The following is a 23,563-nucleotide window of genomic DNA, read 5'->3' on the forward strand; positions in this document are numbered from 1 at the left end:
CATGTCAACAAAACAGAGTTTCCAGGCATCAACCTCTGAGCATCAACTACAGAAGAAATGCTTTAAGGGAAGGTTGTTGCAGGGGCAGAGTGCTCACAGGGACATGTGGGGTCACATGTCCTCGGGCGCACACTAGCTGGTCACGTGGGGAGGGTAAAGTATCACCCCACACACCTCTCCTTTTGGCCCTGGTGAAGCCTCCACTGGCTGAAGGAGCAGCCTGGCAGGACCAGGCTGAGGGGCAACCCGTGGCAGGCTCCCACCAGCTAAGGTAAGTGGGGCACGGATGGGGGGTGGGCGCCCAGAGCAGGTGTTGCCCTGGGCGTCATCCCCCCTCATGCCTCTGGGCTGTTGCCTTTAACCTCGCAATTGTGTGATTTCTAGATGCGGATGGACCTTGACCTGATCCAGTAAGACTTTTCTTACATATTGCCAATCCCATTTGCCTACATGCCTTGGAAAGGGCAAGGGGAAAAGTGATAAATGCCATGCCAAAGGATAAATACCTTTGTGCTTTTCTGAAGCCCACATCCCCTTTACCCCTTAAGTCCAGCCCTACAGCTGCTGCCTCGAATGATCAATTAACAAAATTAATTGTTAACAAGACGATCAATCTACACAACTAGGGGTGGGCATTCAACCAAAAAAAATCACCCAAAACAACCTGTTGTGTTTTGGGAGGAGTTTTTCTCTTGGAAAAAAAAGCAGCAATAAAAGGGATCCAAGTAAGTGTGATTTTTCTAGCAGTTCTGGGCTGCCGTCTTAACCCCGCCCCACCCCCCAGTCACTTAGGTGCCGCCTGTATGATGATCCCAGCCAGGGGTTCAACTGGATTGGCCTGGCTGGGTCCAGCATTTAAATGTGCCCCATCCCTGAACTCCACATGAAGTCTGGAGGTGGGGTGCACCATTCAATGATGGCCTCGGCTTGGCTGGGCCCAGCTTTATACGGCTGGCTGGAGTTCAAGCCGAGCCCCGCAGTGAGCCCTCCACGCCATCATTTGGACAAGACCTTGCATCTGGAGCTTGATTCACAGCTTCCCAAAGCATTCAGCAGATCTCTGCAGACAAGGGGAAGAGGTGGAAGGATTGTTCAAGCGCAACTGCAGTCAAACCAAGGTTTGGTGTGACATTCAAATGCAGAGTCTCTCTCCATCATGGCTACCACCTGTAAGGCCTCAGGGGCCTCAAACCCAGGATGCTGGGGCCAGGAGCTAGCACCTGATTCCCTATACCACTGCAGCCACATGAAAGCCACTCTGTCTGAGCCTGAAGGGAGTCATAGTGCCATCTTCCAAGAGACCATAATAGGAGCTACAGTATGTGCCAGCCCAGAAGTGGCATGGGACTTAGAGAGCCAATAAGAACAGGGGGTGGGACTACAAAAGCTCTCCTGTTGGCTTGGCTCTTCTGTCCTAGCAAGGTCTCATTGGCAGGGCCTTGGCTTGTTGATCTTCTGCTTCTGACCCTTGGAAGCTATTTCTGCTGTATAAGAGTTGACCCTTGTAAAATGGTAAAAGGTCTGGAATCGATGCCCTACGAGGAGAGACTTAGGGAGCTGGGTATGTTCAGTTTGGTGAAGAGAAGACATGATAGCCATGTTTAGATATTTGAAGGGATGTCATGTTGGTGAGGGAGCGTGCTTGTTTTCTGCTGCTCCAGAGACTAGGACCAGGAGTAATGGGCTCAAGGTGAAGGAAAAGAGATTCCACCTAAACGTCAGGAAAAACTTCCTGACAGCATGGACGTAGGTAAGGGGAGGGTTCTCGGGTTTGAAAAAAACCCAATTCATGTCCGAAGCTCCGTCCCTCCGTTTGTAGGTTTTAAAAACATTTTAGTGCTTTTTTGGTTTTTGGCCTGCAGGGGGCGCATTGTTTGGGCTAGCAGCACCAAACTTTCAGGGATTGTTTGGGGGACTTTCCTGATGATACTACCCGGGTTTGGTGAGGTTTGGTTCAGGGGGTCCAAAGTTATGGACTCCCAAAGGGGGTTCCCCCATCCTCCATTGTTTCCAATGGGATCTAATAGAAGATGGGGGCTACACCTTTGAGGGTCCATAACTTTGGACCCCCTGAACCAAACTTCACCAAACCTGGGTGATATCATTAGGAGAGACTCCTAAAGATACCCTGAAAGTTTGGTGCTTCTAGCTTAACAATTGCACCCCTGACAGCAGACACCCCCCACATTTCCCCAGATTCTCCTTTTAAATCCACCCCCTTCGGCATGGATTTAAAAGGAGAATCTGAGGTCCTCAGTTTAGAAGAAGAAGAAGAGTTTGGATTTATATCCCCCCTTTCTCTCCTGTAGGAGACTCAGAGGGGCTTACAATCTCCTTGCCCTTGCTCCCTCACAACAAACACCCTGTGAGGTGGGTGGGGCTGAGAGAGCTCCAAAAAAGCTGTGACTAGCCCAAGGTCACCCAGCTGGCATGTGTGGGAGTGCACAGGCTAACCTGAATTCCCCAGATAAGCCTCCACAGCTCAAGTGGCAGAGCAGGGAATCAAACCCGGTTCCTCCAGATTAGAATGCACCTGCTCTTAACCACTACGCCACATTGAAAGTGATGCTGTTTCAGGGTGGGGGATAATCCACCCCAAAACAGCATCACTTTCAATGTTGTTTAACTAGGGACCCCAGATTCTCCCTTTAAGGTGGATTTAAAAGGAGAATTTGGGCTCTCTAGTTTAAACACCATTGAAAGTGATGCTGTTTGTGGGTGGATTCCAGCATCACAGTGGCTGCCGGGGGGGGGGGGGGCGCTCAGATTTTGCACCAGGCTCCATTTTCCCTCTATGCCTCTTCCCAGAGGGGAGGGGCAGGGCAGGGCAGGGCAGGGGAGTCTGCAATCCCCAACCTCGGAGAGCTGCTTTTATAAGCGCTAGGCCAGGGGCGGGGCTTGTGGAGGCGTGGCCATGCCCTAGGGGTGGGTGGGGGTGTGGCCCCACCCCCAAATCCCCCCCATAAAAAATCTATACCTACGTCCCTGCCTGACAGTAAGGGCTGTTCAACGGTGGAATGCAGTTTCCTCAGAGTGCGGTGAAGTCTCCTTCTTTGGAGGTTTTTACAGAGAGACAGGATGGCCACCTGTCAGGAGTGCTTTGATTATGTGTTCCTGCATTTCAGGGGGTTGGACTTGATGGCCCTTGTGTCTCTTCCAACTCTATGATTCTTGCTTGGACTATCCTATCTTTGAACTTTCATGCCTGGACATCTTTCCTATCTTAGGCCAGTGGGGCAAAACTAGCCAGATGTACCCCATTTACACTCCTAGAATGCTGGATCTGGTGAAACATGCATACACTTGCTCTCAAGGTCTGCTGTGCAAGTCACAGATCCACAATGGTCAGTATGGGTGTGGTGGTTACAAGAAACCTACTCTAATCTGGAGAACTGAGTTTGATTCCCCACTCCTCCACAGGAAGACAACTGGGTGATGTTGGGACAGTCACGGTTCTCTCAAAACTCTCTCTGACCCACCTACCTCACAAGATGCCTGTTGAGGGAGGGGAGAGGGAAGGTGAACGTCAGCCACTTTGAGACTCCTCACGGTAGAGAAAAGCAGAGTATAGCAACCAACTCTTCTCCTCCTCCTCCTCCACAGGCCATTAATGGCAAAGCTCCTGCAATGCTCTTAGATTTTGCTTCTTAACACGTATCGGAGCTGTGAGGGGGCTCATTTTCTGGCACTGTGGAAGGTGGTGGGCTACTCCTTGAATGAAGACCCTTGGGCTGCATCTCAGTGCCATGGCTGATAACTTTACATCAACAGACACTTGGCTTTAAAACTGTTTAGGGCCTTTTGCATGTGTCTGTTTCAGCCTGGAGCAGCCATAGCTTTCAGTTAGTCTAGCACAGGGGTCTGCAACCTGCGGCTCTCCAGATGATCATGGACTACAATTCCCATCAGCCCCAGCCAGCATGGCCAATTGGGAAAGGATTGGGAAAGGATTAAGCTGGTGGCTAGGGTGTGGCTGGAAGCCTATCGATTAGACTGCAGCTAGGTAATCGGGGCAGTGACCCTAACAAGAGAAGGTATCCCATTGGATTGGGTAGGATGCCCAATTGGCCATGCTGGCAGGGGCTGATGGGATTTGTAGTCCATGCCCATCTGGAGAGCCGCATGTTGCAGACCCCTGGTCTAGCAGATGCAGCCGGTTGAATCCATGATGAATTAGACACATGACTGGATGCCACAAGTTTATACAACGTTCAGCGGGTATGGTGTCATATGGTGTCAGCGGGTATGGGAATGGCGCAGACCACGACAGGGTGGCTGGAAGTCTACATAGGCTGAGGCAGTTGCGTGAATGGTCTCAGATATTTTGGGTCAGTGAAACCACCTCAGTGATTTTTTTAAAAAAGTCTGCCATCCTGCAATTCAATGAACATGCACAGGTTACACAGATGTTGCTTGTGCACGCTTTAATTTGTTAATGGTGACACCCACTCAATTTAAACTCTAATTCATCATAATGAATTACTACCCCAATATAAAATTCCATACATAGAGTTGGAATATGAGTGACCATCCCATTCAGTTCAATTTTAGGGGGAGAGGTAAACTCCACATGCGCACAAACAGATACCCCTGTCAAAACAGAACATAGACCCCTCCATGTGTGACATCTCCATGAATACTTTATGATTCTCAGATAGATTTGTGTAGCATGCCTGCAGTCCTGTGCCATGTAAGCCAGCTTTGATCTGAATAAGTAAACTTGGCAAGATTTATTTCCAAGTAAAACATTTTAAAGTGAAGCCTGTTAGGCCCCTTCCGCACATGCAGAATAGTGCACTTTCATTCCGCTTCCGCACAGTAAAATTCAGGTGCAAAGTGCATTGAAAGTGGATTGAAAGTGCATTATTCTGAATGTGCGGAAGGGGCCAGAGTGGGACATACACACAAATGAAACATTAAAGGTAAAGTTTCCCCTTCAGTCATGTCCGACCCTGAGGTACCACAGCAAGCAGTGATTTCATAGGCAAGCCGTTTTTGTGGAGTAGCTTGCCATTGCTTTTCCCGGCTATTCTTTACCCCCTAGCTATGTGCTAGGTACTCAATTACTGACCAAGGAATGGATGGCTGGCTGAGTTGACCATGAGCCAGCTGCCAGGATATCTGACCCACAGGGGGCTCGAACTCCTGACCAAGTGAGTGGCAGTGCAAGCACTTAACCACTAGGCCACACAGCTCCTAAAAACATTACTCCTGAATAAATCCCAGCGAAGTCAAAGAAAGTGCTTCTGGGTAAGAGCACTGGAAATGATGAGCTTGATGTTTGTATCCAAACACTCATTCACATCTGTGGGAATCAAGGATATCATGATATGATCAGCTATGCACAGTATAGATGCAAAGCTTTCATTCTTTAGTGAATTATATGCAGCAGTTATCTGGAAAAAATAAACTACTGTAAACGATTACAATTAAATTACAATCCTTCAAATTTCCCGTGCCCAGTAACAGACGTTTCAAAGCAACCTTTCCCATGTGTAAAACTCATTATGTATTCTTACTAGTTATTTGGTTGGATTAGACATAAATACTTAATCCTTCCCCCCCTCCCCCTGCCCCGTGCCACAAAAAAAAAAAAGATCAAAATCCTGAAAATCCTCTAGGAAGTCTCCAATAAAGACCTGCCGGAGGGGGTTGAAAATATCAAACAGTACAAAGAAGTGATTAATCAATATTCTCCTGTGATATTGTTCAACTCTACATGACTACAGAACAAATCCGCATTTTCAAAGGATGGTTTAAAGAGCTGTTTCTGACCTTAATAGGCTTAAGGACAGTTTCTGTGCTCAGGAAGTTGTTATCGATAGCTCACTGTGTTATATACACTGTTCAGGATAAAAATGATGGGAAATTTGTGAATTCATCCGCTATTTCCTCAACCATCTTTGTTCTAGAATGTTCTGTTTGGGTCCTAACACCTACCTAGTTCTGTCCCCAAGGCAGTAGGATCCAAGGGGAGCATTCTAGAACAAAGATGGTCCAGGAAATGACAGATGAATTCACAATTTTTGTCATCTTTTTCCTGAACAGGGTGTAGCACCCATCACAATAAAAAAAATAAAAGGAACTAATCAAGTGAATGGAAGGCTAACATTTTTCAAACTAGAGGCTTAAAATACAGATTGCTCTTTAAAAAAAACCCAGCACCAATATCTAATAGGCTTCCCCTGCATCAATTCATATGATGTGGTTTCTTGCATGGTTAACCTTTGGCTCCACCATCTGTTATAAACCAAGAATTGCAGACAGAATAATGAACTGCTTGCTCTCGAGAGTCAGTGAGCAAGATTAATAAAGAGATGGTATTCTGCAGCAGCAGTCATCTGTTACAGTGGCAGGTTTTGCAGCAGGGTTCTTGCAACCCTTTATCCACAGGAAATAGTTGGGCTTGCTGTCCCAGGTGACTTAAACAGCAATTGCAGAAAATGGGAGGCAATCAAAATGCAGTTAATAATCTTTAGAAGGCGTAATGCTCAGTCACTCAGCGTAATTACTGACTTGCCAGTTTCAGTCTGCAACTAACCACTTAGCAAATATTTGATGTGACTTGGGGTTGGAGCTACACTGAAATTTTCCATCAGTGGAATCTAACTTTCCTGTCTCCGTGACTCCCAACTGCAGACCACCAATCTCCCAAAAATGCTGGGCCTAGAGCAATGGTGGGATTCCAATAATTTAACAACTGGTTGTTTACAAGCACCATTTTAACAACCGGTTCTGCTGAAGTGGTGCGAACTTGCTGAATTCCACCACTGTCCTAGAGGACAAGAGATCCTAAGAAGCCACATGAAATGTATCTTCTGTGGGAAGGGAGTAAACCAGCTGAAACCTCTCCTCTGTTCCATTGTTTATTTATGTATTTAATTTATATGCCGCTCTTCCAAGTTGGCTCAAAGTGGCTCACAATGTAAATACAAAAACATACAAATCAGAGGAAAATTCATTCTAGATCCAACTTCTAGTGCTTACGTTTTATTTTGAAGATATGAATTGTGGTATCCTTTGAATGTCAGGCATATGTGCAATTTTCTTTTACAGATTTCTCTTTTTGGAATGCAACTGAGAGAAAACTAGTCCAAATGAAATGGCTCCACCCCTGTTGACATCCCATGCAGATATGTCAATGCAGAATTGGTGGGCTGAGCTGACAGGAGGAAAGTATATTATTTAATGTACAACAACCCACAAGATAACCTCCCAGCGGACAAGCTTCAATTTGGAGCATGATCCTATACACGCTTACTTGATCCCATTAAATCTAAATTAGGGTGGGGTTACATGTTATATGTATTTAAGCTATCTTTTTAAGAGATCTGTTTCTTTTTATGGAAGCCAGACACTATAATAATATATTGTCGAAGGCTATCACGGCCAGATTCAACTGGTTGTGGTGGGTTTTCCGGGCTGCGTGGCCATGGTCTGGTAGATCTTGTTCCTAACGTTTTGCCTGCATCTGTGGCTGGCATCTTCAGAGGTGTATCACAGAGAGAAGTCTGTTACACAGTGTGGTGAAATGCTAGGAACAGATGCAGACAAAATATTAGAAACAAGATCTACCAAACCACGGCCATACAACCCGGAAAACCCACAAATATAACAATAATTTGAAAGGGAAAACTAGCCCAGGGGCAAGCGAACAAGAAGGGCATCAGATTCTTCCCAACTTTTTCTGGGATTTGTTTCTGCGTCTATAGTCTAGGCAGAATCATAGAGTTGGAAGAGACCACAAGGGTCATCAAGTCCAACCCCCTGCAATGCAGGAACACATAAACAAAGCACTCCTGACAGATGGCCATTCAGTCACTCTTTAAAAACCTCAAAGAAGGAGACTCCACCTCACTCTGAGGCAGTGTATTCCACTGTTGAACAGCCCTTACCGTCAGGAAGTTTTTCCTGACGTTTAGGTTGAATCTCTTTTCCTTCACCTTGAATTCATTACTCCTGATCCTAGTCTCCGGAGTGGCAGAAAACAAGCTTGCTCCCTCAGAATTTGTTATACAAACAGGAGTTCAAAAAAAATTGCAGTTTATCACAGCATCTGAACCTAGCCTCTAATTATGACAGTGGCGTTTTCCCTAAAGGAATATCTGTGTATGAAACCATATCACAATATAAAATCCAGTTGGAAAGATATGCACATCAGGCTCCGACTGCTGCCTGCTCTGATTAATCTTTCCAGCAAAACCCATCTTGCTTTTACAGTCCTATAGAGTAGCATATCTAAGAGGGCAAGGGGGTCTCAGGCCCCAGATGCCATTTATGGGGGGCACATTAGGCAGCTGCGGCCTCCCCCCCCCAACTGGGCCCTGTAGAAATTCCCCATTTGGGAGCACAGTTGAAGGCGGGGGGGGGGGGGGTCACCCCATTCGCAATCTAGCCTGCCTCAATCTCCATGTGGTGGTTGGATGTGTCACACATGTGGGGCTGGGAGCAGCAGGGGCCCATTTGAGCCTGATTATGGCCAGGCTTGGACCCAGCTCTATCTTGCAGCCTGACCAGAGGTGAAGCTGGCCCGGGGGGGGGGGGGGTGGCGGCGGCAGAGACAACAGTATAAAGCTTGAGGCTCCAGAGCAGCAAGCTTCAGTCTGAGCATGGCTGGGACCAGGCTTGGATCCAGCTCTAAGCCTGCAGCTTAAAGGTGGAACCTAGCCTGGCCCCAGCCATGCTTAAAAAGGCTCCTGCTAGAGGCATAGAGCCAAGGGGGCGAGGGGGGGGGGAAGGATGGGGGGCTGACACACTGGGCGGGCACCCCTGTGAAGGCGTGGCAGGGGCATGGAGTGGAGTGGCAGAACAGAGCTTTCTGGGAGCTGGATGGGGCGTTCCAGGGGCTTGGAGGGGTGCGTGGCACGTGTGCGCACTTCCCCCTCGCTCCGTCCCTGTCTCCTACTGTTTCGCCCTCCATGTGGAAGTTGGGTGTGAGCCGGCTTGCCCTGTTTGCAGTCTCCATGTGGAGATTGCAAACAGGGGTGAGCCCCACTCACTGGCTTTCAACTACACCTGGTGGGGGTGGGGCACCAAGGTTTGCCCTGGGTGCTGTTTTAGGTAGATAAGTCCCTGGTTCCATATGTACTTTAAAGATGCAAAACAGCTGCCTGGAAATCAGCCCTCTAAATACTGAATTTATCTCTGTGATCTAAATCCACAAGAGGGGGCACTTGTACAAACTGTTGTTAAAAAAGAAGTGAGCAAATACTGCAAGAGAAGGATATTCATTTCAGTTAATTGGGTTTTTTAAAAGCTTCATTTTGCTCAGTCACAATGATGGTGAAAAGATAATCTTTGATGCAAGTAATATGATCCAAACTGTGAATGGTATGTTTTGTAGAAAGGCCTGAACACTTTCTCTGTATTCCAGATTGTTATGAAAGCTATTATACTTAGGGCGCATTTACACATTACTCCCCTCCAGTGTGGTGTAATGGCTAAGAGTGAGGGACTCTAATCTGAAGAACCGGGTTTGATTCTCCACTTCGCCACATGAGTGGCAGACTCTTATCTGGTGAACTGGATTTGGAGTGCTGTGTGGTTTTCGGGCTGTATGGCCGTGTTCTAGCAGCATTATCTCCTGACATTTCGCCTGCATCTGTGGCTGGCATCTTCAGAGGATCTGATGTAGGAAAGGAAAGCAAGTGGAGTATATATACTGTGAGGTCAATAGGTGAGGCCATCTGAATAGAAGTAGCTTGGCATGTGAGTAACAATGAAGTCTGTAGCATGTGAGTCACCATGAAGATAGCAAGGTCAATAGGTGAATGCATCTGAATAGTTTGTGAAGGACAAAATCATGCACACAAAGCAGCCCTCAGTGTCAGATGAATCCTACACAGGCTTCGGCCTGTTCTCATTGTAGTATTTTGACACAATGAACGTATGGACAACCTACCTTCTTACTTTCCTTTGCTTTATAAGCTACTATTTCTTCTTCTAAACCAGCAATTATAACATCCTTCTCTTCAAGGCTCTGTCCCATTTTCTGAAACCTTTCAGCTAACGATTCCTCCTCTTCTCCAGACAGACCTTTGCTGACAGAGATATACTTCTGTTGAAGCAAAGTTGTTCCAAGTGAGAGATCTTCACAGTGGTTAAGGCAGAAACAGCTCTTGATCACTGAATCTTTTCCCCCAACCCAGATTACATGGCTGTGTTAAAAACGACCAGTTCTGCAGCTGAAGCAAAATAGTTCCTGGCTGTGACCTGCCAAGAAACCTAGCATAGCTTAGTGCATAGAGCGTTGGACTAAGACTGAGAAGAGGGGAGACCAAATCCTCACCCCAACTGTGCAGCTAACCAGGTAACCTTGGGCTGGTCACACTGTCAGCCTAATCTACCTCATAAGGCTGTTGCAATGATAATATGGAAAAGGGGAAAACTATATTCCTTGCTCTAAGTTCCTCGGGGAGCAAAATGCAGCAAAGAAATGCCTGCTTGGTTGTGGTGGGTTTTCCAGGCTGTGTGGCTGTGGTCTGGTGGATCTTGTTCCTAACGTTTTGCCTGCATCTGTGGCTGGCAACTTCAGAGGTGTATCACAGAGGGAAGCCTGTTACACACTGTGTTAAAACTTCCCTCTGTTACACTTCCCTGAATTGGATCATTGCAACACACTAGAAGAAGAAGAGTTTGAATTTATATCCTACCTTTCTCTCCTGCAAGGAGACTCAAGGTGGCTTACAAGCTCCTTTCCTTTCCTCTCCCCACAAAAGACACCTTGTGAGGTAGGTGGGGCTGAGAGAGTTCCGAAGAACTGTGACTAACCCAAGGCCACCCAGCAGGAATGTAGGAGTGCGGAAACACATTCACCAGATAAGCCTCTGTCCCTCAGGCGAAGGAGTGGGGAATCAAACCCAGTTCTTCAGATTAGAATCCACCTGCTCCAGAGGTGTAGCTAGGGAAAATGGAGCCCGGGACAAAATCTGAGTTTTGCGCCCCCGCCCCCCCACGACCAAACAACATTTTTTGGACCATGTCATCTCAAAGTCACCATCACATTATAGAACATGCCCCAACACACAAATCTGAACACGTCCAGGGCTGCCTAGTTTAAACAACATTGAAAGTGATGCTATTTTTTGAAGGGGGGAATCCACCCTGAAACAGCATTACTTTTAATGTTGTTTAAACTAGAGAGCAGGCGAGGCAGAGACATCCATGGCTAGCCAAAAGTCACACTCTGCACTTTGGGGCCAAGCAGAAGGGATTTGAACCCAGATCTCCTCCTTGAGGCCACACCCACTAGTACTCCAAGCATTTTAGCATCTTATGCAGCCTCAGTCAGAACTGACTGTCTTGTAAAACAAACTTTCTCTGCCTGATATATGCTTCTTTTTTTGTCCCCAGATGCTTGCAAATCATTCTGCTTTTTTTGCAATATAACCAAGAATGTCAGGCTAAACATGCACTAAATGAATGAATAAATAATGAGAGTGGACATAAACTGCAATCCTATGCAGAGTTACCTCAGCGGAAGCCGAATGAAATCAATGGGCTGGGACTGGAGTAACTCTGTACAGGACTGTGCTGTGAACTATTCACAATACATTTTACTTCACTCATTGGCCCACCTAGCTCAGTACTATCTTTCCAGGGTCTCAGGCAAAGAAAGAACTTGTCCCAATGCCTACTAACTGAGATGCTTTCATTGGAGGTGCCAGGAACTGAGCCTGCATTCAGGCAAACAGGGTTGCCATCTCTGAGAAACACAAAATTCCTGGAGATTTGGTGGGGTGCCTTGGGAGGGTGGGGAGGAGAATAAGCTCAGTGCCAATAATATGTCACTGTGGGATTTTGTTTATCCTATACTTTTATGGTATATCATGGGGTCTATACCATTTCTGCCAGGGAACTGAGTCTCTGCAAGAAGACCAGGCCCCACTTTGGGAATTGAGTGGTCCTAAATGCCAGGGCAGGTGCTCTCTCACTGAACAACTTTGGCCGAGGTGAGTTTTGTATGCGCCAAGTGATGAATCAAATGGATTACTCCAGTCTTAGTCCAGTCCTAGTCCAGCATGTTTGTCACTATATCCATCAGACTGTGTCCCTGCCAGAAGGGATAAGGAACCTATAGTCTCTCTCCCCAAATGGCACTGCTACTCATGTTTAACCTCAGAAAGGACCAACAGAGAGGAGAAAGGACATTCTCTGGACTTCCTGCCAGCATGAAGTAGTGGCTAGACTCAGGTGTCAGACCAGGATCAGAGAGACTTAGGCTCGATGCTCACGAAGAACCCTGCTGGGTTACCTTCAGAGAGGCATTAACTAGGAACATGGAGGCCGGTGCTAAATCTGGGTTTTAAGCCACCCATGGCTGCCCTCCCCTCACTACAGCCAAAGTCTGTTTGCAGACAGAAGGGCAGAGAGAGAAATGGAGGATTTGTTTGCATCCCAGAGGGGAGGGAACAAACTTCAGTGGACGCAGGGTCCCTGGCTGCCTCTGACCCACTGAAACTGAAGGCTTGAAGCTAGCAAGCTTGAAATCCTAGAGATGCTGCCAAGAAAGGGGGGGAGACCCTGTTTTTTCTTCCTTGGAATACAGCAGCATCCTGAGTGAGTCAAGGGGTGATCCATTCCCAGGTTTCAGTCTGCAGAGCACTGCAGCCAGCTGACTGTGCTGTACGACTAGGGGCCCCTATTTAAGAAGTGTTTAGGGTGCCTCTGTCCTATGCTGCTCCCCTTAAGCCTTACCTTGTCTTTTTCCTTGTCAGCTTCTCTCAGTCTCTCCTCTGCTGCGTTTGTTCTCATTCAACGCATCTTGGCCTTATTTCCTCTCTCTGCTCATGCTTTCCCACTATCAGCTCCAGCCCTGTTACCCCACCCCCTCTGCTTCATCTGATTGAGTGCCCTCCAGGCTCCTGACCCGCCCCCAGTCCTGCTCGGCTCTCCTGGCTAGCTGTGGCTGGCTGGCTGCGTCTCTCTGTGAAGGGAGGGGCAGAGGAAATCCTCCTCAGGCCCCCTCCTTTTGTTTTAGCATTTCACGGGCAGTCCTGGCTGCTGCAGTCTGTCTGCTGCCCGCCCGTGAGGGATGCTGTGGCCGTGGCGAGCTGCCCGGTGAGGGGAAGGGGGGAGGGCATTGCTGCGTTTTAAGCCCCCCGCGTGACCTGGCAGAAGCGGGACAGCGCCCGGATGTCCCCATTGGTGGCTTCACCCGCTGCATAACTCTTAACCACTGCACCACGCTGGCTCTACGTGGCTCTACGTGCTGAAAACAATCCAGAAACTATAACAGGGTTCAGAACATGTCTTGTCCATTTTGATACAGTCACATTGGTGGTAGTCTGTTTCCAGTTCAATTCAAGGTGCTGGTTATGACCTTTAAAGCCATTCATAACATGGGACCTACATATTTGAAGAGCCATCTCCTTCCTGTGCTGTAACTGTGGTCACTAGCCAGCCATCTGTTGGCTAACCCATCACGTAGGGCAGTGATGGCGAACCTTTTCGAGACCAAGTGCCCAAATTGCAACCCAAAACCCACATATTTATCGCAAAGTGCCAACACAGCAATTTAACCTGAATACTGAGGTTTTAGTGTAGAAAAAAGCGGTTGGCTCAAAGTGGTGCTTGGGAGTAAGCTTGGTGGTAGTCAGTGGCTTTGCTTTGAAGCAACCGTGCAACTCTTCCAATGGGTGAATCACGACCCTAGGAGGGTTTACTCAGAAGCGAGCCCCATTGCCAGCAATCGAGCTTACTCCCAGGTAAAGATCACGCTTTAGTTCTTCCCATCAAAATCAGTGGGGTTTAACAGCGCTTAACAGGGTTACTTACACTGCTTCCCCAAAACTAGGTCTTAAGTTTAATGCTAATAATCAAGCCCAGTGGCCCGGGCCAGCCTAGATATTATTATTATTATTGTGGGGGCAACTCTGCCATTCCGCCCACAGAAAGGGCTCTGAGTGCCACCTCTGGCACCCGTGCCATAGGTTCGCCACCACTTACGTAGGGTGACCCATCTACATTGAGAAGAGCCCCAGGCCTTTTCCATCATAGCTCTGTGGAATGGGCTCGCTGAAGACATGAGAGAGGGCCCCCTCCCTGGAGATTTTCAGAAAGTTCTTCAAAGTCTGTTTGCTAGGATTTCTTAGGGAGTCTGAATTGGCCAGCATGTTTTAAGGGGAGGAAGAATGACTCAGGGCTTGCTTTTTTATTCTTAATCTGATAGTTTTGCATTTTTAGTCTTAGTTAACTATTATTGTAAGCTGCCTCGAACCAAGAGGGAAGGTGGGATAGAAATCTTCCAATCAATACATAAACATAACACTCACTGCATAGCATATTTGGAGGATGGCAAGCGCATCACACAATTGCTTCTGGTAGCTGTATCTCATTTTGACTTCCTTCTGTAATTACAATGGAGGGGGGAGTTTACTTTTTTTAGAAACTGCGAAAAATACAGATATGTTAGTAGCTGAAAAAAATGGTAATCATCCAAACAATATCATTATTTTGGTTCTGAGATCATGATAGTTTATTCTTCTGCTTTTTGTTTGTTGTTTAAAACAAAGGATTAGGGCACAATTTACCAATGGCTCAGTTGCATCACCTCTCCCAGCACACACAACCCCCAGAAACCCCAAGCGCATGAAGGGTGTACCGTCCAACCAGTCTTGAAACTACCAGTGATGATGCCATGACTGGTCAGAGAAATTCCAAAAACTTGTATTTAAGAGCCATGAGATGTTGTCCTTTCCTCTGGCCTACCACAGCAAGAAACAATTGGGGGTCAGTGTAACATGAGGACAAACACTAACACTGAGGTGTATAGCCAGTACTGTATATATACACTGCTAGCATTACATGGCGACTAGAGCCAGCATGGTGTAGTGGTTAAGAGCAGGTGGATTCTAATCTGGAGAACCGGGTTTCATTCCCTGCTCTCACACTTGAGCTGTGAAGGGGCTGATGGGAATTGTAGTCCATGAACATCTGGAGAGTGGCAAGTTGCAGACCCCTGTCCTAGGATATAAAATCCACATATGTTTATAGAAAACTCACCCCTATAACGATTTTATATCAACATTCAAAATAGTATGTGGATGCTCAAGAGGAATTCAGAAGGGGATCCTGTACCTCCTTATAAACCTTCTCAATGTATTCAAGTCTGTCGTTCATTTCTTCCCAGAGGTTGAATGCGTGATCCTTTATTTTTTCTTCATATTGTGCATTAAGGAAACTTTTATACCTCATGAAGTCATCGTACACTGAGTTTGTGAACTGAAAATGCAAAAAGACTTATGTTACTCATATTCCACAGAACAGCTTGGGCAGATACATTTCTAGTGGAAGACTGCTCTGATGCTGCTATCCAGAAATTCATATAAGCCAGACAGGGGAGGTGTTAGTCCCAGCCAGTCCACTAGTAACAAATAGTCAGTGATACTTTACAATTGGCTACTATAGGAAGGCAGTGTGGTGTAGTGGAGAGTTGGAGTAGCTCCTGTGAGATCCGGGCTCAAGGCCCTTCCACAAAGCACAAAGAATGCACATGGCTGATAACATGTGTACAGTCGTTCTCTTAGCAGCATTTTTTTCACTTGTATGTGAACTGGAGCTTGATAATAAAATCGAAAACAGGGAATTCAACAATAAAGACCAATGAAACTATTAATCATGTTTTCTGGAGTCAGCAAATGGATGACTTCCAAAGGGAAAAGAGTTCAGATGCTAAACGAAAGTAACTAGCACACAACACCTTCGTGAGAATTACAGTGGACTCCTGAATAGAAGTACATAAACTTTAATGGATTTAAAAGGTGTAACTCTGCATAGGATTGCACTATTAGGCACTCACATAGTTTTAAAGATCTTTTTAAAGATTTAGCCATTTTATGTTATATTATGTTTATTGTTGTACACCGCCCGGAGCCCCTCGGGGATAGGGCGGTATAAAAATCTAATAAATAAATAAATAAATGACCACAGTGATTTATTTATTATTACTGAAAAGACAATAATGCTAGGAAAAGTTGAAAGCAGCCCAAAAAGAGATGGATTGACTCTGTAAAGCGCAGGTGTCAAGCTCGCAGCCCTCCAGATGTTATGGACTACAGTTCCCACCATCCCCTGCCAGCATGATGCTGGCAGGGGATGATGGGAACTGTAGTCCATAACATCTGGAGATCTGTGAGATCTGAGCAGGACTGTTAATGACAAGATGATGTGGAGGACGTTGATTCACAAGTTCGCCATGAGTCAGAAGCGACTTGACAGTACTTAACACACACATTTTAAAACAAATTGTACATCATCTCTCCAGACCTCCTTGAGGCCACACATCAGTAAAACGGTAAAAACTATTTTTTAAAAATCATAACAACAAATAAAAACAAAATCAACAAAATCAATGGATCCTTTCCAGTCTGATTTTTGGCCTGATTATGGGATTGAAACAAGCTTAGTCCTCCCAATGGAGGACCTGTGCCAAGAGATAGAGCATGTTGTTACAGAATTTATTATTTCAAGATATTCCCTTTTATTAGTCTAGTGTGTTAATCTGAAGACCTTCCCTAAGGTCACATGTTCTAGTAGGCCAGTGGTGGCGAACCTATGGCAAAGGTTCCAGAGGTGGCACTCAGAGCCTTCTCTGTGGGCACGCACAAACAGAGTGCCCCCCACACATCTAGGCTGGCCTGGGCCGCTGGGCTCGATTATTAGCATTAAACCTAAGACCTAGTTTTGGGGAAGCAGTGTAAGTAACCCTGTTAAGTGCTGTTAAGCCCCTCTGATTTTCATGGGAAGAACTAAAGCGTGATCTTTACCTGGGAGTAAGCTCGATTGCTGGCAATGAGGCTTGCTTCTGAGCAAACCCTCCTAGGGTTGTGATTCACCCGTTGGAAACGTTGCACGGTTGCTTCAAAGCAAAGCCACTGACTACCACCCAGCTTACTCCCGAGTAACGCACGCCTCCGAGCCAACCGTTTTTCCTAAACTAAAACCTCAGTATTCAGGTTAAATTGCCGTGTTGGCACTTTGTGATAAATAAGTGGGTTTTGGGTTGCAATTTGGGCACTCAGTCTCGAAAAGGTTCGCTATCACTGTAGTAGGCAGTTCAGCTAGTTGAGAGTACTTGTACAAACTTGGAGTTGCTCCTTAGATTAAACCAGGGGTCCCCAAACTACGGCCCGGGGGCCAAATGTGGCCCCCTGAAGGCATTTATCCGGCCCGCCAGGCATGGCGGCGATGGCTCCATTCATGTGCAGTGAGGACTCGAGGGAACCGGTCCCAACGGCTGTTGATTGCAATTACATGATGGCACCCCCAAATCTCCATGAATTTTCTGACCCAGAGTTGGAAACCTTACTGCATTAGCAGCTCCTGCTCCGCCTCTTCCCTCTCGCTAGGCTACTCCATGTGTTGCTCCCAGGCTTTTCCTGAGCTGCTTTCTCCATTGGCATCAGCCAGACTGGTGGAGAATAAACAAGCTGGCTGCTAGGGAGGAAGAACCCAGGAAGATACCTAATCCTGGGTTAGATGGAATGCTTCATTGGGAAAGTTCTGCTTTTTTTTTTACAGGGGAAGGTATTCCACAGCCTCCCCAACAATATTTGGAGCCCACCCTGTACTTGACATACTTTGGTCACTGTTCTAAAAATAGACCATGACAGAAAGATTGAAAGGTGAAATCAAACATTTTACAATCATTTGTGCATAGGAATTTGTTCATACTTTTTTTAGTCTGGCCCTCCAACAGTCTGAGGGACAGTGAACTGGCCCCCTGTTTAAAAAGTTTAGGGACCCCTGGATTAAACTGTTTGAACTACTCCTCATTCTTCTGGTCTCCATTTTGGAACCCATAAACATCACAGAGCATGACTCTGTTCAGGCTCCTTGACTTCTCAGAGGGTTCTGATAACATTAATCATGGTGTTCCTCTACACCACGTCGCTGGGCTGGGAGGCACCGTTTTGTGGTTGTTCTGCTCCCAGCTGGAGGGTAGGTTTCAGAAGGTGTTGCTGAGGGACTGATGCTCAGCCCCTTAACCCCACAGTAAGGGTACAGCAACCAGGACAGAAGCTTAAGGGCTTGGGAGAAAGACCCAGGTAGGGAGGGTAGCCATAGCAGTGAAGGGTGAACAGGTAAAGGTAAGAAGTAATGAGGTAGCCAGGCCACAAGGGTTCTGGAGTTGGCAACATAGAAGTAACCCTTCAAAGTACAAGCTTCATATTTCTCTTATGTTGACTCGTCCTTGGCAATGTGGGCAAAACATATCACTTCTTCAGAGGGATGTGTCCCCTGGCCCTGGGGGCTTCACAGTTTGGTTTTAATGTCTTATGGTGTTTTCATTACGTATGTTTTTAATTTGTTAGCTGCCTTGGAGGCTCTGAGAAGAGTGGAAAGGCTGGGTATACATTTTCAGTAAGTAAAAAGCCAATTGAAACATTCCAATAAAACATCCAATAAAAGCAAGCTGGAGTATAAAAGTGCTTATCTGCAGTAGTGTTGATAAACAATCCACAGACTGGAAACAGATTATTAAAATGAAGGAACCCCCCTTAGTTAAAAGCCTACAGAAAGATAAATGTTTTGGTCTGACACCTAAAAGATACTAAGGTAGGCACAAGCCTCAAGGGGAACAGCATTCCAAAGGGGAGGGGCCACCATCCTAAAAGCCCATTCTCTTGTAAGTATTGGAATAAAGCTCTGCATGAATGACTATGGAAAACAGCTTACCTCTATCAAAGTCTTTGTTGTCACTATAAACTCTTTCAGATCTGTTATTTCACTTCCATCAGTTTGAGTGGCACGGTCTGAGATAGCATAACCTATTTTTAGGTCATCTGAAATTCTAGGCCTACAAAAAACAAGTTACTTAGAAAATTAGCTACTCAAAACAGTAGGCATAATATGCATTAATCAGATGTTAAGGTTAAAATAGCTAGTCAGCCAATCACCCATTTCTTTTTTTACTGCATAAACTTTAATCTGAAATACATTTACTTGGAAACCCCATTAACTGCAACGGAATTTACTTCTACGTAAGTGTGCACATTACCCTTTGTTTCTGAGCTATTTATGTAATAGCCAGCTCTTGCTCTAATGCAGATTATCAACACAAAATCTAATGCAGATTATCAACACAAAATCTACATTCATAGTTCCTTCAAAATCAAAGATAACACTGTCCCACAGTTAAAATTAAACTTATATCATTAAAGACGGCAGTGTCCCTTGATCACAAGGCAACAAGCACATGTTTACTATCTGACAAAGGGAACTTTCATTCTCAACTAATATCCTGATAATATTGTTGGTGTTTACAGTGTTACTGGACTCAAATCTAGCTATTTGCTATCGCACAGCATAGAGCTGCAGCCAATCAGGCCCACTCCATATGTTATATGTTTCTTCCAAAATGCTTGCCATATTCATTTTTATAAATGTGTCTAAAAAACTGAAGAAAATATCCCCTGAGCATTTGAGATCCATGTGTTTCAAACTGTGAGGTTTGCTTCCTTGAAGAAATATGGGCATTGCCCAGAAGATACTGTTTCCTAGTTTTTTGTTAATGTAAATGGTATTTGTATGTGTCTGCAGTGTCTAGGGGTCTGCAACGTGCGGCTCTCCAGATGTTCATGGACTACAATTCCCATCAACCCTTGCCATCATGGCCAATTGGCAATGCTGGCAGGGGCTGATGGGAATTGTAGTCCATGAACATCTGGAGAGCCGCAGGTTGCAGACCCCTGCACGATCTGGATCAAGAGAACCAGCTGGGTTAGGGCAGGGGTCCCCACCTTTTTTGAGCTTGCAGGTACATTTGGAATTGTGACATAGTGTAGAGCACAGGTGTCAAACTCGCGGCCCTCCAGATGTTATGGACTACAGTTCCCATCATCCCCTGCCAGAATAATGCTGGCAGGGGATGATGGGAGCTGTAGTCCATAACATCTGGAGGGCCGCGAGTTTAACGCCTGTGGTGTAGAGGGTGAAGCCAGAGGAAGGGTACAGTGCCGCTGGAGATGGAGCCAGCCACAAAATGGCGGCCACAGCTGACTTTCAATCACACAGTGAAGACCTTTGGGCTGTTGTAGCCAATAGGGATGCCAGCTTCTAGGTGGGGCCTGAGGACCCACAAACACACACACACATACAGAAACAGAAACAGAATTACACCTCATCCCCAGACTACAGAGATTAGTTTGGATGCCTTGGAGGATGAACTCTGTGGCATGGTATCCCACTATTCTCCCTAGGCTCCATTCCCAAATCTCCAGGAGTTTCCCAGTTTGCATCTGGGGCAACCCTACCCCTTCCCATTCCCTGCTGGTGGCCAGAGGGGACCTGGCAACTTTTGAGAGCCAATCAAATCTCCAGTACTTAATACAAAGACATGCTAGTCAAGTACTCCACCTGCCCCCTCCCACTTCTTATAACACTTGGCAGGCGCCAGGAAAGAGGATGCCACGGCTCCCTCAGGCAGGAGGTTGAGGGGCCCTGCGTTAGATGTCTGCTTAAATAGATGGTGGATCAGAAAGTTTCCTGCTGCATTGTGGCTTACCAAAAAACAACAACACATAAATGGAATTAGTGGGGGCTTAGGAGATGTTAGCAGGGTTCGCACCTACTGGCTACCACCAAGATGTGGCCTTGAAGAGCAGAGTTAGAATGTAGTGCCTGGAAATCAACCGAAAGACAGAAATACTAGACTAACAGATGTTCCTAGGTTTGATTTAGGAGATACATTAATCTCTTCCTGTTTGGAACAGCCTTGTTCCCAAAAGCAAAAATGGGGGACATAAGTTTGACAAACACCCAAAGCAAAAAATGTCCTGTCCCTTTTATTAGAGCAGGGGTAGGGAACCTTTAACACTCAAAGAGCCATTTGGACCCGTTTTCCATGGGAAAAGAAAACACTTGGAGCCGCAAATAATTTTTGACATTTAAAATAAAGATAACACTGTATATATTGGGGTTTTTTACCTTTTACTCCGCTCATTCTGAGAAGCGCATGGATGCGTCCGCCCTGCTGCCTGCAGGGCGGGCAAGGATGGGGCCAGCGGCTTGGCCTCGCTGGCTGCCAGGAAAGCACCCGCCCTGCTCCAATGGGGCAGGCGAGAGGGGAAGCCCGCGGTGCGGCCCAGCCAGCCGCGGGCAGTTGGTGCGCACACCCTGCTGCCTGCAGGGCAAGCAAGGATGGGGCCAGCGGCTCGGCTCGTGGAGCCGCAGTGCAAGGGCAGAAGAGCCGCAGGCGGCTCTCGAGCCACAGGTTCCCTACCCCTGTATTAGAGGCTTACTACGGTGTTATTTACCAGCTGACGCTCTTTAACTGCGTGCTGAACTGGCTCCAGATTGAGCACTACAACAGATTCAAGGTTTTGGTACTTATCTTCAAAGCCTGAAAGGGTTTGGGATCATTGTATTTACAGGACCGCCAATCCCTCTTTACCCCCTGAAGGCATTATGCCCTGCTGGGAGCAACCTTTTAGAGTTCTCTGGCCCCAGAACCATCCAGCTCTCCTTGACCAGGGACAGGGTCTTTTCAGCACTGGCCCCAGCCTGGTGGAACTCTCTGTGAAGTGGGACTCATGTCCTGTGAGACTTAGTTCAGTTCTGCCGGGCCTATGAGATAGAGATATTCTGCCAGGCATATGGCTGAGGACATTGACAGTTATACAGATCAGCTGACCTCCCTTTCTCCATTCTTTTCCTTATTTCTACCTCTCCTTCTTTCCCCTCTCCTCCCTCCCTCTTTTTTCTTTTTTCCCTTCTTCCTTGTGAACCTGCTTAAATTTAGAAATGTAACACAAACAGCATCATAAAGCATTTCTGAGGAACCCGCCTGAACACAAATAGCTCAATATATGGACATAGCTGCAACATGGAACATAAATTTGTGTGAGGTTGCCAACAGACCTGGAGAAAAATGTTGCGCCCGTTGAATAGAGACTTATTGTTTGGAAATGGATAGCTGAAGGTTTTCACAGAATGACAGTAAACAACATCACCTAGTAAATAATATCCCATTAAGCTTATATTAAAGGGACAGGATTTTTGTTATCCAGGCAGTTGCTAATTGTATTCTTAGTCTTCCCCCCTTTGATTCCTGCTGTTATATCATTTGAGAAGACCTGTTTATACATCACCCAAAATGTTGTGTGGGTGAACTCATAGCTCGTAACATGCTATTCTAAATTTGATTTGATTTTCTTACTCCAGCGAACAGGTGCAAATGGCAACTGCTCAGGCCTTCAGCTGTGGGATAAGACTGAGTCAACATTTACGCCATCAACTAAACTTAGCTTTTTCACAGAGGGAACTCTTGTTGCGAGAACTCTGAGAAGACAAGTCTGGAACAAATGCCAGAAGGCCTTTAAATAGCCTTCTACGTTAACATCTCCCATAACCATTTCCCAGATTGTTCTTCACATACAGGAATGCTCTCAGATGTTCGTCCTGTCACATCTGAAAGGCCTTTAAATAGCAACGTGGAACATTTTAACACCCATAGCTACAGTTTTAGGGGCATTTCCTGGTTCCATAAACAGCTTAAAGATGCATTTCCATTTTAATCCAGCCTCCACTCAATGCAGTGACTTGGTTGCACAAATCCTGAGCGTAAGCAAGCACTGAAGTGAAGACAGAAATAAAAGATTGTAAGAAATTTAATTCTAGTGCAGGGGTGTCCAACTCTGGTGCCCCAGATGTTAATGGACTATGGTTCCCATCAGCCCCTGCCAGCATGGCCAACTGGCCATGCTGGCAGGGGCTAATGGGAATTGTAATCCATGAACATCAGGGGCACCAGAGTTGGACACCCATATACTAGTGCATCCAGGGTTGCCAACTTCGGAGTGCAACATTCCTGGAGATTAAGGGTGGAGTCTGAGAAGGGAGCTCAGCATTTGCCCTCTGAAATTGCCATTTATCCCAGAGGAACTAATCTCTGTACAAGAGGGCAGTTGTAATTGCAGGTTCCCAGGCCCCATTTGTGATTGGAAGACCCAGGTTCAAATCTTCATTCTGCCATGGAAGCTGGGTGGTGGACCTTGGGACAGTCACACACACTCAGCCTAATCTACTTGAGGGGGTACAATTGCTATGAGGAAAAAATGAAGGTGGGAAGAATGACGTCCTAATCACTTTGGGTGCTCACTGTGGAGATAGCCAAGACAGAAATATATAAATAAATATATTTCCTATGTGGGTATTGATGCAATCTGATGTAGGCACAAGAGCTGTCCAAGGAGGGAATTAAACTTTGAAAGGAAGTCTACAAATATTTATGAAATAGGTGTGTGTTATGCACATTATTAGAACGGCATTTCATTTGTTCCATTCAGTGGTACATCTGAACATAGACCTATGTGCAAACAAGTGTACACAGACTGTTCTAGGCAAGTGGGAACTGCATCCCCAAACATGCAGAAGAAGAGCCTACACACTTATTCAGCCCTGCTCAGACCTTCCATTCCACAAGTAGAGGACACAAGCAAGGACACAGGCAGCACATATTTGGAATACCGCATGCAGTTCTGGTTTCTGTATGTCAAAAAGGACATTGAAAAGCTAGAAAAAGTCCAGAAGGAGGAAAACAAGATGATTAGGGGATTGGAGT

General features: G+C 46.2%; 1 protein-coding gene across 1 annotated transcript in view; it reads right to left on the reverse strand.

Annotated features, from left to right (window-relative positions):
- Positions 1-23,563, reverse strand: part of LG11H10orf67 (linkage group 11 C10orf67 homolog) — a 64,421-nt gene that overhangs the window by 39,819 nt on the left and 1,039 nt on the right. The window contains exons 2-5 of the mRNA XM_048511428.1: positions 18,679-18,799; positions 15,079-15,222; positions 14,274-14,348; positions 9,902-10,057 (exon numbers count right to left, since the gene is read on the reverse strand). Of these exons, the coding sequence (XP_048367385.1) occupies positions 9,902-10,057; positions 14,274-14,348; positions 15,079-15,222; positions 18,679-18,799 (496 nt within the window). The remainder of the gene's footprint in view (positions 1-9,901; positions 10,058-14,273; positions 14,349-15,078; positions 15,223-18,678; positions 18,800-23,563) is intronic.

The sequence above is a fragment of the Sphaerodactylus townsendi genome, linkage group LG11 (assembly GCF_021028975.2).
Source record: "Sphaerodactylus townsendi isolate TG3544 linkage group LG11, MPM_Stown_v2.3, whole genome shotgun sequence".
Classification (NCBI taxonomy): Eukaryota; Metazoa; Chordata; class Lepidosauria; order Squamata; family Sphaerodactylidae; genus Sphaerodactylus; species Sphaerodactylus townsendi.